Source organism: Candida parapsilosis, contig 006372, assembly GCF_000182765.1.
Source record: "Candida parapsilosis strain CDC317 annotated contig 006372".
Lineage (NCBI taxonomy): Eukaryota > Fungi > Ascomycota > Pichiomycetes > Serinales > Debaryomycetaceae > Lodderomyces > Lodderomyces parapsilosis.
Window position 1 is genome coordinate 1,249,277 of NW_023503283.1, and position 15,725 is coordinate 1,265,001.

The window sequence follows — 15,725 nt, forward strand, 5'->3', positions numbered from 1 at the left end:
CGTGGAAAGAGCCGGCTGACGGAAACAAAACCCGAATAACAACCACAAGTACACATTACCATATTGTCATCACTTAAAACATATACATTGATTACTCATACTATACATATAGAACATAGGTGACTAACTAACTAACATGTTGACTGACATTTTTAATCGTTTTGTTTCTGGTGATTCATCAATAGGTGATCCTAGTCCATTCGACGTGGGTGAAGTTGCTGTGTGATGACGGTTATCGTTGCTACTGGACAAGGGTAGTACTTTTCTGTTTGTATAAATATGTTCCTCCTTTTCCATTTCATCCTCTTCTGATCCTTCAGTTTCGTCACTTATTGAACCATATCTAGCAGATTCATTGACTCCATCGAGTCTTGAATTGTTGTTACCTTCACCACCAAGAAGACCAGGACCAGTGCCGAGAAGACCACCACGATCCACATAAAGCTTCACCTTCTCATCGTTTCTTTTATTCTTGTAAGATCTCCGTATCCGACATATGGCTTTTTCACTACCATCATGCAAGTTTTTAGCATGTCGAAGTAATAAATCTCGTCTTGAAAAAGGTCTGGTACATATGCCACATACGAATGGTTTCAATTTATTATGGGTGGATTGAACATGTCTCGTTAAATGTTCTTCCCTAGTGAATGCTCGTTGACACAATTTACAATTAAATATACGTGAATGACCAGAAGCTGTCTTAGATCCAAAGTTTTTGGTGTCAACTTTGAGTTTTTTCGTTCTGCTTGTTGATGTAGAAGATGTGTCGTCATTAGCATGTGCTGTAGTATTTCTCTCCTCGCCTTCGTCTCCTTCTTCCTCTTCTTCCTCCTCTGATGTGGTGGTATAAGCTCCTGAATCTAGTGAACTAGAGGAATTGTTCGACGTTGTCGTATTTATAGGTGATGCTGTGTAGTTATTGGTATTGGCGTTATTACGAATAGAACTGGAGGCACTTGTGGATGGGTAGTCATTGTAGTTGCTTGACATCGATGACAGGCGACGATACCTCTTTGCATTGGTTGTACGTTGCTGCTCTTGTTGTTTGCTTTCAGTGGTGTTGTCGTTGTTGTTGTTTGTTGCTGACAATAAGTTTGCAATAATTGGAGAAGTTGGTGCTGATGAAGCCATCATTAATAAAAATAGTTTAATAGTAGTAGTTGAATATTCTATGTGTAGAAAGGGAAGATATTCGGTAATGTACTATGATACGTTTTGGAAATGATGTATACAAAATAGGCGTTTTCAAGAAAATGTTGAGGGGGATGAGTGAGGTAGGCGTATGCGATTCTATATATATATATATATATATATATATATATGCTGATCTTTATAGTTTCAAGGTAAGTGGTAAAAAAGAGAAGCCCATACTTTTATTAGTAAAAAGTAGTGCGTTACACAAAATACCATAAAGTGGGGAAGGTAAAGAAAAAATTGCGTATGGCTGAAAGGAAGTTATGCTACCATATGTTATTGACCAAAAATAAATAAAAAAGACTACACTAAAACAAAGAGTGTGTGTAACAACAAAATGACAAGGTGAAAATTAAAATATAACAAATGACAATGACAATGGCATTGACTATGATTTGTGGTGGTTTCTTTATGTATTTAGACCATACATTTTGCCCTTTGTGAGTAATAATAGTGAGAATGAAGGAGCATAAGAAGAAAGGAAACAATGGAACACCGTTAGTTTCAAAACCAATGCATTGGTTTTGTATTAACATGTAGAATCTATGAAATACACTCTCTTTTGTTGAATGTCTCACCCTGATAAATGTACGAAGTGGGGAAGAAGAAGAAGAAGAAGAAGCAGAAGAAGCAGAAGAAAGTTCCATACAAAACGTCGAACGAAAGAGAGAGATGATAGTCATCTATAAAGAATAAAAGGAAACAAGAAAAACAAAAAATAATATTGAAAGTGATTTTTTGAAAAGAAAAATTAAACAATAAAGTCACAATTCCGATTTCCCAAAAGTCCGACCAAAAAAAAAAAAGAAAAAAAGACGCCTTTTACTTTTCTACACCAAACCAATGTTACACAGTCGCTTGATAACCATCGAAAGAATAAACAGACGATCGAAAAAGCCCCTGTCCAAAAATGTAGACGCTATCGTGTAATAGGCTATCTGGTTCTCCTCCTAGTTATATTGATTGTAGAAAGACTAAAGAGCTTTGGCTCGTAATCACGATATTTTCAAACTCTTCGCCCCTCTTTTTTCATCGTAAGCACGGAGTTCCATTTAGCCTAAAAAGTATAGATGTAGTGAATAACATACTACTAGTCAAAAGTTAACGTGTGTAATATGTACGGAAGGAAAGTTTATAATGTGTAATTGTGTGTGTATTGTTTTATTTTGCTCTGTACATTTGACAAAGGAGAAAAAGGAGGGGAACTACCATTCCACATGCACGACTACGGCAAGCAACACAACATCACTGTTCTTCACAGATTGCAAAGAACAGAATGTGACAATAAGGCTGATAATTCCCACGCGTGACCATTACACGCGATAGAAGCCAAACGTACAACTAGCGCAGAAACTTTATTCCTGTGAGGGGTGAAAGACGTAGTTAAAGTTCTTCGTAATTGATATTGTGCTCCCTATGGGCATATACGTGGTAGTGAAGCGGCTCTATACCTATTGTAGTCCCATGGTTCAAACATTTTCATCTTCAGTGTATCAACACAGATTGTTTGACTTTACAAGGAAATGTAAGGCGAAGTAAGATTTGTACAAAAATCCTCTTTTTTTTTGGTATTTTTATTTTTTTCTCCCCAGATTTCGCGACACCAAAATGATTTTTTTGAATTTACAAAAAGCCCATTTTTTGGACGGTCATTTTAACACCACACAAAATTCTCGTAATATGGTATGGAAATAAAAGGGGATGGTGGATATGGCTATTTTAAACAGTTTTTGTTAGCAATGTATAGGCCAATTTTATTTGCAAAAGGTGGTTTTGTGTATAATAACGTACATCTGTTGAAAAAACACACACTTTTCTACCACGGAGCCATATGATGGGATCTCAATCTAATGCAGCACCGTTGTCTCTTTGCAAATTATATTAGAGCAATGGTCTAGACTTTTGGCTGTTCAGTTTCATATTGGAGTCGCCTGTCGAAATTGCAAAATGCCACGCAAATAGTCTACTTCCATATCCAAAACCAGAATAAAACAGTATATCTGAGTGTCTATTATGCTGCTATGGGGGCACCTTTATTTGGTAACCATTATTTGATTGGATAATATTAATGGGTTGAACAGGAGGCAAATAGAGGAGCACACTAATTATCGACAATTACCCGATTGGGAACACAAAAAATTTCAATAGGTCGGGAAAACAAGAGAAATTGGAGGATTTTTTTGATTCTTTCAAAAGTGGGTTTTTTGGAATACACCGGTTTTTAGAACAGCACATAGTAAAATTTGAACAAAAGCGACAATAGAGGTAAGCTAATTGAAGTACTTAGCTCATGAGGAGTAACATTTGTTAGGCAGGAATATGTTCAAACTCAATGGTTGGCCTGTTCCATGGAGGTGGTAAGGCTGTTTGAGTATTAACTGTAATCTGAACCTCCAACACCTTCAATATTCTTAAAAGTGGTACGCGAAAAGTACACTATTGGATTACCTCTTCTAACGTAGTACTCCTCCCTTTCTCTTGGGAAATCCTATGTAACTGTTCGGTCGTTAGTATCGAATTGTATACCTATGTCTCAAATACAGTGTCGCATATTCCATGACACAAACATAAGTGCTCTTTTATCATTCTTAATGGCAACATAGTCGCGCACATCATCATCCTTCTCTACCCAAAGATAACAAACCACACTTTTTTGTTACATTGATAACTTGAGAAACACATCTCTTTTGTCTAATGTTGCTAGCAACATGTCATCAAACCCATATAACCATGCATTTAACAGCATATATAGTCAAGAAAGTGTCAGCAACGACGCAGCTGCACATAACGACATTGATGACCAAGAGCAGCTGAATCCTCAAAACCAGGATACCTTCCTATCACGAATATTTGGGTTGAACTCGATATATAATCAGATGCAGGATAACTATCAATATTATGATCCCGAATTTGATACTGCGTTTCAACAACAACAACGGAGATCATTACTTAGCGACGACAATGCAACAGGCAGTGCAAATGACGGTGGCAGTGCTAATGTCAGTGCTAATGTCAGTGCCAATGTCAGTGCCACCGAAAGTGGTTTGAAAAGAGGAGTTGATGTTGCTCCTGCAATTCAAGATAATATTGATGAGCTGCTACTACCTAATGCTATACCGATGGGTAACTTGCAAGCTGCGCAAAATACAATGACAAATTCGAACGGTTTACTCGAGTCTGAGTCTGATTCTGATTTATCGTCGAGTTCAGATTCATACGTGAGACCAAAACCAAACAAGGCGAGATCAATGAAGCAGCAAAAGCAACTGCAGCAGCTGGGGGCTGCTGCTGATTCACAATCCAATGGAACCCAAACACCAGAACCATCTCACTCGAAACACCAGCCTGGAGCTGCTTTCGTCAAGGACTCTCAACATATTCTTCCGCTTCACAATACAATAAAACAGTATCGAAAGCCTCCTCAGCAACCATATGTAAATACCAACTACAAACCAACCAGATCAAGAGCGAATCGATTGGTAATTCCTCCGAAAGAACGGGCATTGTATTTGTGGGCAAACATCACAAATATGGATGAGTTTTTGAACGATGTCTATTACTACTATCGGGGCAAAGGGTTGCTAAATATTGTACTTTCGAGAATTGTCGATTTGGTCATACTTGTATTCATCATTGGGTTTACGATTTTCTTGAAATGGGGCATTGACTATTCATTGTTTTATGAGCAACATCGCGATGGAATGCATTATGTGTTGACTGATATAGTAGCAGAGGATTTTACTAGCCGGATCCCTTTTATGGTCAAATTTCTTGTGTTTGGGTTTGCAATTTATATTATTCTCCGAACAATTCAGCTATATTTTGACTTTACATACAAATTGAAAGAAGTTCAAAATTTTTATCATTACTTATTAAACGTTGGCGATGATGAGTTACTGACCATTAGTTGGAAAACAATTGTTGAACGCTTAATGTTGCTCAAAGATTATAATAGCTTGACTTCGTCACAGCATCCCAATGAAAATCACTACATTAACGACTTGTCATCCAAAATCCGCTTGGATGCGCATGATATTGCCAATCGAATAATGAGACGAGACAATTATACTATTGCTTTGATAAACAAGGACGTTTTGGATTTATCTGTTTTGTTCATGGATCAAAAACAATCACTAACAAAGACATTGGAATGGAATTTGAAATTGTGCATTGACAATTTCATTTTCAACCAACAGGGACAAATAAATGGATCAATTTTAAAGGATTATAATCGGAATCAGTTGGCACGAGAATTGACATCGAGATTCAAGTTGGCTGCTATGATCAATGTCATTCTTTGTCCATTTATTGTGGTTTATTTCGTCTTGTTGTATTTCTTCAAGTACTTCAATGAATATAAATCAAATCCAAGTTCCATCATCGGGTTAAGGCAGTATACACCTTATGCTGAATGGAAACTTCGTGAGTTTAATGAGTTGCCACATTTTTTCCAAAACAGACTACAATTGTCAACGAGCACAGCAAATACGTATATCGACCAATTCCCCAAGGGGTATTTTGTCGTGAATGGAATGAAGTTGGCTAACTTTATCAGTGGATCGATTTTGGCAGTGCTTGTTGTGTTGGGTATTTTCTTGGACAATGAATCACAATCATTTTGGTCTTTTGAGATAACTGAAGGTAAAACTGTACTATTTTACATTTCCATATTCGGTACTGTTTGGGCCATCACTTCATCGTCATCAACTTCGTCGTCAGCATCCAATGCGGCAACCGAGCAAAATCAACAACATTTTTCAACAAATCGAACCATGTATGATCCTGAATCTAATTTGCGGCATCTTTCTAAATTCACTCATTATTTACCTCGATCATGGAAAAAGAAATTACACACGATTCAAGTACGTAATGAATTTTGTCAATTGTATTCATTAAAAATTGTCATTATTGCATATGAGATTTTGAGTTTAATCTTAACGCCATATATTTTATGGTTCAAAGTGTCACAAAACAGTGGTGCCATTGTTGATTTCTTTAGGGAGTATAGTATACATGTTGATGGGTTAGGGTATGTTTGTTACTTTGCCATGTTTAATTTTGAAGAAAAGGACAAAAATATGATGGCCGAGAGGAAACACCAACAACGCCAGAAGAAGAAAAAGAAGGAGAACAAATTAAAGCTCAACCTGAAACAGCAGAGCATATCCACCGTGTCTTTGCAAAGAGACGTATCTGATTCAGAGCTCAGTGATTTTGAAGATGATGAAATGTATAGTTTACAAAGAGATGACAAAATGGCTAAATCATATTACCATTTTATGGATAATTACAATGACGAAGCTGGTGCAGGAGGTGTCAAGAACCAAGGATTGACACAAAGAAAACAACAACCATTGAAGAATTCACTGCTTGACTATAACAATACAATTCGTGATGATGGTTACACAAACTTCAATGGTAATGGTGATGATGATAATGATGAATTGTCTGATTCAATATTCAAACTCAATTACAATAGAGTCGATGATGATTTGAACAATGACACAACAAGAAATAAATCTAAACGGAAAGGAGGAGTATTGGGAATGTTAAATCAATTCTATAAACAAGATATGAATCGCAATGTATAAGGATGCCCTATAGCTTCCCAGCTGTTAATTTATTACAAAATCTGCAATCTACAGATGTGACCCTTAAAATGTAAATCTCTATAAATTAAAACTCTATAAAATTGAAAATACCCTGAAGATGAAAAAAAAAAAAAAAAAAGAAAAATAAACTCTTCTGGTGGTGACCCTTCTTCAATCCTCCATCGCCACATCATCAGCTCGCCCATTAGCAACTTTATTCCTCTGTGCATCCTCCAATAATCGTGGCCTAAACTCTTTGAAAATCAGTTGTAAATTATTTCTCTTGATTGGTTTAGACAAGAACCCATTCATACCACAACTAAAACACTCCTTAACGTTACTTTCATCAGCAAATGCAGTCAAGGCAATTATAGGTCTTTGGAAGTGTAAATCCTGTCGAATCAGCTTTGTGGCTAATAACCCATCAATCTTGGGCATTTGCACATCCATAAAGATTAAAGCAAAAGGGTCATGAGCTTCATTGGCTAATTTAACAAACTCAATCGCTTCTTCTCCATTACATGCCATTGTCAAATTGGTGAAACCTTCCAATTTCATCATTCGTTTGATTACTTCTTGATTTACTTTGTTATCTTCAGCAATCAAGATCTTGAGCGAAGCAATGTCTTCATTTGATGAATGGGAGTTGCTGCGACGATGCTTGGGGGATTTGCCATTGGCTTTGATTACAGTGCCATTGGCATCAACAACATCATTAGCTGGCTGAAGTTTATGGTGTCCATTGCTTTGATAATGTTGTTCATCAGAATCGACAGATTTAGTATCCATACCAGAATTAGCAGTACCAGTGGATCCTTGATGAAACAACTCGGGCTTCTCGGCAAGCAAATTGTGTAGATTGTTTTTAGACTTGGTGGGCTTAACTGAGCGCTTCAACGGTTTCGCATTCAATTGCAGTACTGATGAATTTTTTTCCTCATTTTCAGGATCATCAGTATGGTGGCTCCGCTCTTGAGCATTACTGTCACCGTCACCATGCATTGAAGCTGATGAATTTGACGTTTCACTTTTAGTGACTGAAGATACACCTTCACCTGTTGATGAGCCACTACTAGTACTATTACTCTTTTTGATTGATTCCAATGTCATTGTGGTATCATTGGCATCATTGTGTACAACAACTGCTTTTTCGTCAAATGCCACTTTTCGATTACTCTTGGCAGTGGGGTTGAATTCATCATCGCAAAACATTTCTAAATCTTGCTGAGGAACTACAATTTCTCCCGTTTGCGGTAATGGTAGTGTCAACGTGAAACATGAACCTTTACCGGTTGTCGAATCCAAAGTTAAAGTTCCTCTCATCATCTTCGATAGTTGTCGACATATACTCAAGCCTAATCCAGTTCCACCATAGCTTCGACTTAAAGTTTGATCTCCTTGTACAAATGGTTCAAATACCTTCTCTTGCAATGACGGCTCGATACCAGATCCAGTGTCAGTTACTTTGATTTGAACAACCCAGGTCTTTGGTTTATACATTTTCCTAATTCTGAATGCTTTATTGTCCTTGACAATTTCATGATTAGACATGTTGGTATCAAATTCAGATCGTTTGTCCAAAGCAGGATACGTCTTAAACTCACCAGATGACGATGTTTGGTTAGCTCTATACGTGTGATCAAAGTTTATGGTTGTGACAGACGGAGTTCGACTGTTTCGTGTCGGGATTTTTTCCAATGAGCTCCCGGGACTTATATTTGGAGTCAGTGGAAGTGGTTTATTGTTGAATTGTGATTCGTGTATCTTGTTTTCGTACTGCACAGTTGCTAAAGTTGCAATCGAATGCATGTCGTCGTCAGTTACATTTGTATTTATTTTCTGGTCATTATTGTCATTATTAGTTTCGTTCGTGTCGTTATTAGTGACTGCAGTGGCATTGTTGCTGCCGAAAGATCCGGAATTGCTTCCATTGACAGGGTCATTGGCTGCTTTCCTTGATTCCGTCTTGTTTGCGTCGGTACTGGTAGTTCCAGATGCTGATACTGGCTTTTCACTGAAATAATCATTAGATTTGTCAAATTCAAATACCGGTGACAAAACCGGAGCTTTGTTTTGTGGTGAAGCTGGTGAAGATGGCGAGGCTGGTCTTGCTGGAGACAACAACTGAGTTCTTGATAACCTTGAAGATAGATTTGTGGGGTCGGTGACATTATTATCGAGAATGTATACGTGTTCAAAGTTGTCCCTTTTTGATCTCTCATAATCATATTCACCAATCATTTTGAATGAGACCCCAACAGATCCATCAACAGGAGTGAATTTTAACGCATTTGAAACCAAATTCATGATTATTTGAATAATCCTATTTGAGTCCCCATAAAGAATCAACTTCCTAAACACTTGAGGTTTGATCAATATTTTGAAGTTGACTCTTTGATCCAATGCTAGTTTGGTGAAGATTGAATGTATTTGATAAACAATTTCAAGAATTTGAAAATTCGATTTCTCCAACTTTGACCTGTTGAGTGTGTTTTTGGAGTAAGTCAACAATTCAGTCAAAATGTGAAGCAAAAGTTCACCTGATCGGTAAATTAACTTGAGTGAATCTTTTAATCGATCTTGATCTTCTTCCTCCATGGCTATTGATGACATTCCTAGTATACCATTCAATGGGGTACGTAATTCGTGTGAGATGTTGGCAATAAACACAGTCTTTGCCTCATTCGCAGCCTCGGCCTCTATTTTTGATGCCTCCAATTCCTTTGTCCTCAATTTAACCCTATCTTCTAGATGAGTATACTGCTTCTCCAATTCCTCGGTCATGATATTGAAAGCTTCTGATAACTCAGTAAGCTCATCCTTAAAAAGCATCTTGGATCTAGGAATTCTCGAAGGTAATCGAATTCCGCTGGAGTAGCCAGATTCTGATCCGTTAGTTGACATTGAGTGAACACTATCCCTTTTAGAAAGCTTTTCATCATTCAATGTATCACTCGAATCGGGCGGTGGTGTATCGCCACCATTGTCTGCATTTTTCTTACCACCCTTTTTATCCTTCTTGTATCTAGTAATAGACTCAGTAGCTTCCTTGAGCCTGGTAATCGGTCGAATGAACCAAATGGCCAATGTAAAAGTCACGAAGCACATGAAAAAACCTACACCAATGGTGACTCCGATAATTATGTGGGTCATTTTGGTTACCGGTGCATTAAAGGAAGATTGTTTTTGAGATGTTATAATCAACCATCGCCAGTTACTAAACTGAATTTTGTAATATGCTGCCGAAAGTTTGACCCCGGTTACTGATCTCATATTTCTCACAACATTCAGCGTCTTATTCGACCTGAACGCAGGCCCCACAAGCACTGAGTTGTTGATGTTGTAAAAATGGTCAGGCTGAATGAGTGCCCCATTATTTGGAAAAACTGATTCAAAACCCACAAGCTCGCCTGCAGTTCTATTAACATCATAATCAGACGTGCTATCATTGTAGACTGCTTCGATTGCTATAGTCCAATAGTCACTGGACGTTGTTGAGTTGAGTGCACCAAAAATGGAGGACGCCGAAGCAATGACAGATAGATACCCAATTATCATATCAGGATCGTCCACGTCGAAAACAGCAACTGTAATTCCGGCAAAATATGGGTCAGTAGTCACATGAGTATTGTTCGGAAGGGGTCCTGTGTAATAAAATTGATATTTTTCATCATGCGTATACAGCTCAACTAATTCTGGTAGTGGTCCTCCATCGGGTATGGGATATAGCATGTCCTTGGTTGCATTATTGACAACAACAAATTCATCACTGGTTGTTGTAACAATATTGCAATCCATATCGTATAATCTGGCAGATACAAATTGATCAGTGAATGTATACTGCAAAAATAGTAAATCCACTCCATCAAATAAGTCCGACAGGTCATTTCCCTGTTTATGCAACAGCAAAGGATCTCGTACTCTATCCACTTGTGCTAAGGATGCCACTGTTATTTGGGTGAATGTAATGGACTGGCTAACTTGGGTAGCTTTTAGTTGTGATATAACCTCTAGTCGTTCTGATCGTAGATTTCTCAAGTTGTTGCTAAAGTAAATACCAGTGACAAGACCAAGAATAAGAAGCGATAGTAGTGATGCAAACCCAACAAGAACCATTAGTTGGGTCCTAATACCAATCTTTAATCTCTTCATCTTCTGCATTGAGAGGGATGTGGTTCAGGAAACCTGTTTTCTAGCTGAAAACAGTTTGATCAAAGGGGAAAAAAGCAAACGTGAAAAATGAGGTAGTGTGGCTAGTCGAATGATATAATCTCCGTTGCTCTATTCTAGTGGCAATCTGTTTCAATTATTGTCCAAAGACCAGTACCCCTAATGTTATACCAGAGGAGATTCAGTTCTTTTGAATGAGTCGTAAAATATGTATGTGTCTTCTGTGTATGTTTCGATTGTTTGAGAATTACAAAAAAAAAAAAATAATAAAATGAATAGAACAATAGAAGACTTGTTTCTACTGTAAAATGTGAGAAGAAAAAAAGGAATGAGGCGGATGCCCTCTCTGATCCATCACCACACAAATCCTAACAGAACACACAATTAAACAAAGCCTTATACTTTTTTGTGTGAATAGAGCTCCGTCTCTGTTACAACGTGTCAAAGAGGTATCTTTGCTTTCAAAGTAAAATACTAAAACCAGAGGATATCAAAATTTGCATTGGTAATATATATAATATGTATAGTTTACATATGCTAGTTGAAGCAGGTACAACAACATACCACTGATTGACAGCCTTTTGCTTGTTGTAATAAATTTAAAATAAAAATATTGTTGAGTAAAAGCTATAGACAGGCGAAAAAATAAGGACATTAAAATACGAGATGACAAAAGATTGTAAGTTGCGACAACTTGAAATTGTTTTCAACTATTTGAAGTGTAACATCAAGTAAGGAAGACGTAAAAGCCTATGGAATGGGGACTTTGTCGTGGTGATAGGCTAGATGGCTATCTGGTTTTTGAGCACTTATCCAGCGACACTACGTTTGCGGATCTAGCTTGATTGGACACCGGCAGAGTCAAATTACATCACGCAAACAACAACTTCGTTGGTATAAGGAAAGTGTCTCATCAGATGTAAAAGTAACTCATCTCTAGACAACTGTTTGACGCTTCTTTGCAGGGTGAATTCTTTTAATAACTCCCTCAATTATAAATTCTTCAAGAAACAAACGCAAGAATTGTCACAAGCGATACTTTGGGGATTAAATTAGCTAAAATATGCTCTTAACAGTGCTTTACCTTATTCTTCTCAAACAATTCCTCCAGTTGTTTAACCAACAAATACCACTGCTTTCACTCCATTAAGTTAGGCACACTTCGCAGCCAGTGGTGCGTCAATTAGGCCGCCGCACTTCATGTCATCGCGAAATTGAGACCGAAAAAAAAAAAAAAAAAAAATGTGGTGCAAGCACAGACCATCCAACACGCAACCTGTACCGACTCATCTTCAATCATGGCAGGCTCTCAACTAAAGCAGCTCAAGTCTGCATTAAAAGAAAAGGGCCTCATTGGTCAAACAAACACAAACAAAAAGAAATATACCAAATCGAAAACATCAAGAAGAAATGAAGTTGATCGAGATTTACGACAACAAAACTTGAATGAGATTAGAGATCAATTTAATAAATTCGATCAAAGGATAAACAGAACTAAACATGACATAACAATAGCCTCTAAAGATGGGTTTGTTAAAGTTGGTTCTAAACAACATAATGCAGTGACGGCTAAAAACGGTGCCATGCAAAAGCAAATGAAGATGCAATATGATTTGGAGAGGCAAAAGAGGGGCAGAACTGGAGGTATTTTGGATAAAAGATTTGGTGAGAATGATTCTCATTTGAGTCAAGAGGAGAAGATGTTGATGAGATTCACCAAAGAAAGACAAGTCGCGTCTAGTGGGAAAAAGAAGGGTTTATATTCATTGCAAAGCGATGACGAAGATGGAGATTTTTTTGATGCAGAAGACGAAAACGATGATGATGACGATGATGGTGGGTTTCAATTAACCCATTCTGGGCAAGCATTGTCGTTGGATGATGAAGAGACAATCAAATACGTTGATGAGGATCAACTTGAAGTAAATGACGCTCCATCACGAAAGAAATCCAAGAATGAAGTGATGAAAGAAATCATTGCCAAATCTAAATATTACAAACAACAAAGACAGCAGACATTTGCCAAGACTCAAGACCAGATCGATTCATTGGATGAAGATTTTGGTGACATTATGCAAGATTTACAATCGGCACAAGGAGCCATAGCTAAACCAACATTTCTGCAAAAGGCACCGGAAGATATTGAATACGATAATAAAGTACGTGAATTGACATATGATAGGAGAGCTGCTCCTGCAGACAGAACCAAAACTGATGAAGAATTGAGACGTGAACATGAGGAAAAAATAAAGAAATTGGAACAAGATAGATTGAAAAGAATGGAAGGTTTTAATGATCGTGAAGCTGAAGCTGATGATTTGGATGGTGATGGATTCTGGGGTGGTGAGAGTGAAGATGAAGAGAATGGATTTAGCATAAAACAAGATGATGAGGAAGAAGAAGAAGGGTTAGAAGAGGTAGTTGAAGGTGAGGGTAGCAACACGACGAGATCCAAATCAGCAAAGCTGCAACCCGTTTTGATGCCTACTTCTGTGGAGGAATTTGCTACTCAAATGGATTCCCTTGACCCTGATCAGCAAGCTAATCATATAAAGAGAGTTTGCGACGCATATAAGCCCAATTTAGCCATGGGAAATAAGGAGAAAATGAACCAATTTGTTTGTATACTCTTTGAGTACACTTTGCACCTAGTTGACCGCTTTCAACCATTTGATTCTGTTGTCAAAATATTAAAAGATTTGGCCAATTCATATAATCAAGAATTGGTTGAACGGATGAGGAGTTTTCTATCTAATATTGAAACAAGAAGTCAAGGAGCCACACAGTTGAACCCTAGTGATTTAATGTATTTTGCCATTGTGGCTTGGTTATTTTCAACTTCAGATCATTATCATTTGATTGTTACACCAAGCGTCATTTTGATGAATCAAATTTTGAGTAATATCATTTATCATCCTCGCGATGTGTCACAATTAGCCCAGGGTGTTTTCATTGTTGATGTGTTGTTGCAATATCAACGATTCTCGAAAAGATTTGATCCCGAAGTGGTTAATTTTATTGAACATCTGGTATTGATGTTGATTCCTGAACCGGAGAAATTTGATAATTCGAAGCTCTTATCACTGGCGAATCCATCGGTTAAATACGACTTACTCAAATCAACCAAGTTTACCCAAGATCATATGCTTTCAATCAATGATATCTTCCACAATGCAAACACCTCAGCATTCAAAGCCAAACTTTTAATCAAACTCATTCACTTAATGGACAAGAGCATCAACTTGTGGCGTGATAAATCCTCCATTATTTACCTCCTAGAGTCATACATGTCTTTCCTCAAACATATCGTCAAGTACACTACAATTGATCCAATACCACAACTCCTAACCAAATTCACCAAACTCCACCACCAAGCTCACACATCACTTAAACCATTGACTTTACAACACCATAAGTCAATCGCCATCGCCACTTTGGCACCCAAATTTGAAGAGAATTTCAATCCTGATAAGAAGTCATATGATGAGAATAAAGATCGTCAAGAATTGAATAAAGTGAGACAACAATTGAAGAAGGAAAAGAAGGCAGCATTGAAGGATATTCGATATGAGAATAGGTTTGTCGCCCGTGAACAAATTGATGAAAAGAAAAAGATGTATGATGAGTATCATCGTAAGATGGCTAATATTGTTAATACTATTCAAGCTGATGAAGGTGCTGAAAAGAATCAGTATGAGAGGGAGAGAAAGAGGCAAAGAAGGTAAACAATTGTGAATCAACAAGTGCTTTGGGTGAGATGATTTAGTAAAGGAAAGCATTTGAACTGAAATGGTTGCAAAAGCTTTGCTTTTTTTCTAGTCGCCCAGACATGCATGTAATTGGTAGAGATTAGAAATATGTACTCTCATGTTAGTTTCAATCACACTTCCTCATACGGTAAATGCCAAACTCATAATAAAAAGCGATTGATCAAAAAGAAGAGGCACTTTAATGCATTGCGTTTTGCATTATACTCTGATGCTAGTGGGGGTGGGGGTGGGGGAAGGGGCGAATGATTCTGGAACTTCCGGCATTTCACGGAATTTTCTTGTCACAACTTTTCGGTTTTTGTATCACACCTAGCAACTGTAACGAAGAAAAAAATACACCAACCAATGACTCTTTCTTAATCCCGAGACAAATTCATTCTGCCGTGCGTGTGTGTAGCAGCAATATAGAACTACAGAATCACTGTGTTACAAGGCAAGGAAGGGCTAAACGGTGTTCCGTTTTCGTGAACTTCGAGCTGACTTTTTCATCATTTGTAAAGTTTATACTTTTGTCAATGACGTTAAAATGCAAAATCTACAAATCTTCCCTCCCCCCTTTGACTTTAATTACCCACAGCTATTTTTTTTCTTAACTACACAAATTAAGAAAAACTAGTCACACACTTGGAACCTCCGTAGATCGGATGTATTTTATGACATCCCTTTTTAAAATCAATTGCATTATGATCGACGCACTTTAACACACACACACACACATAGAGAGAGAGAGAGAAAGAGTCATATGTTAAAGAAACAAGACATGTTTTTCCATACTTTGTGTAATATTAATCTTCAAATTATGATGAGGTCATAGAATTTTCAGGGATGTGTGCGAAACCACAACAAAATGGGTCCTAACCACTAACAACTAACACAACCACAACCACAACAATTTCTACTTCTTCTTACACTTTAACATCATTCAAAACAATCAAAGTAAGATTGGGGTATGTATTAAAAGAATAATCAAAAACTAATAAGAACAACGTAGGTATAAAAA

At 37.4% G+C, this 15,725-nt stretch overlaps 4 protein-coding genes across 4 annotated transcripts; 2 read left to right on the forward strand and 2 right to left on the reverse strand. All coding sequences in view use genetic code 12, as the record gives it.

The window, feature by feature from the left end:
• Window positions 1–123: 123 nt before the first annotated feature.
• TRY4 (Try4p) lies at window positions 124–1,131 on the reverse strand (the record flags this gene model as incomplete). Its single annotated transcript, XM_036811472.1, has 1 exon — window positions 124–1,131. The coding sequence occupies one exon, from the start codon at window positions 1,129–1,131 to the stop codon at window positions 124–126; it is 1,008 nt and encodes a 335-aa protein (XP_036667905.1).
• A 2,771-nt stretch (window positions 1,132–3,902) lies between these two features.
• On the forward strand, window positions 3,903–6,785 carry ATG9 (autophagy protein; the record flags this gene model as incomplete). The annotated part of the gene is made up of 1 exon (XM_036811473.1): window positions 3,903–6,785. One exon carries the CDS (start codon window positions 3,903–3,905, stop codon window positions 6,783–6,785), a length of 2,883 nt encoding a protein of 960 aa, XP_036667906.1.
• Window positions 6,786–6,956: 171 nt separating this feature from the next.
• CPAR2_405490 (ATP-binding response regulator) lies at window positions 6,957–10,937 on the reverse strand (the record flags this gene model as incomplete). The annotated part of the gene is made up of 1 exon (XM_036811474.1): window positions 6,957–10,937. The coding sequence occupies one exon, from the start codon at window positions 10,935–10,937 to the stop codon at window positions 6,957–6,959; it is 3,981 nt and encodes a 1,326-aa protein (XP_036667907.1).
• Window positions 10,938–12,253: 1,316 nt separating this feature from the next.
• Window positions 12,254–14,680, forward strand: NOP14 (snoRNA-binding rRNA-processing protein; the record flags this gene model as incomplete). The annotated part of the gene is made up of 1 exon (XM_036811475.1): window positions 12,254–14,680. The coding sequence occupies one exon, from the start codon at window positions 12,254–12,256 to the stop codon at window positions 14,678–14,680; it is 2,427 nt and encodes an 808-aa protein (XP_036667908.1).
• Between the last annotated feature and the right edge of the window lie 1,045 nt (window positions 14,681–15,725).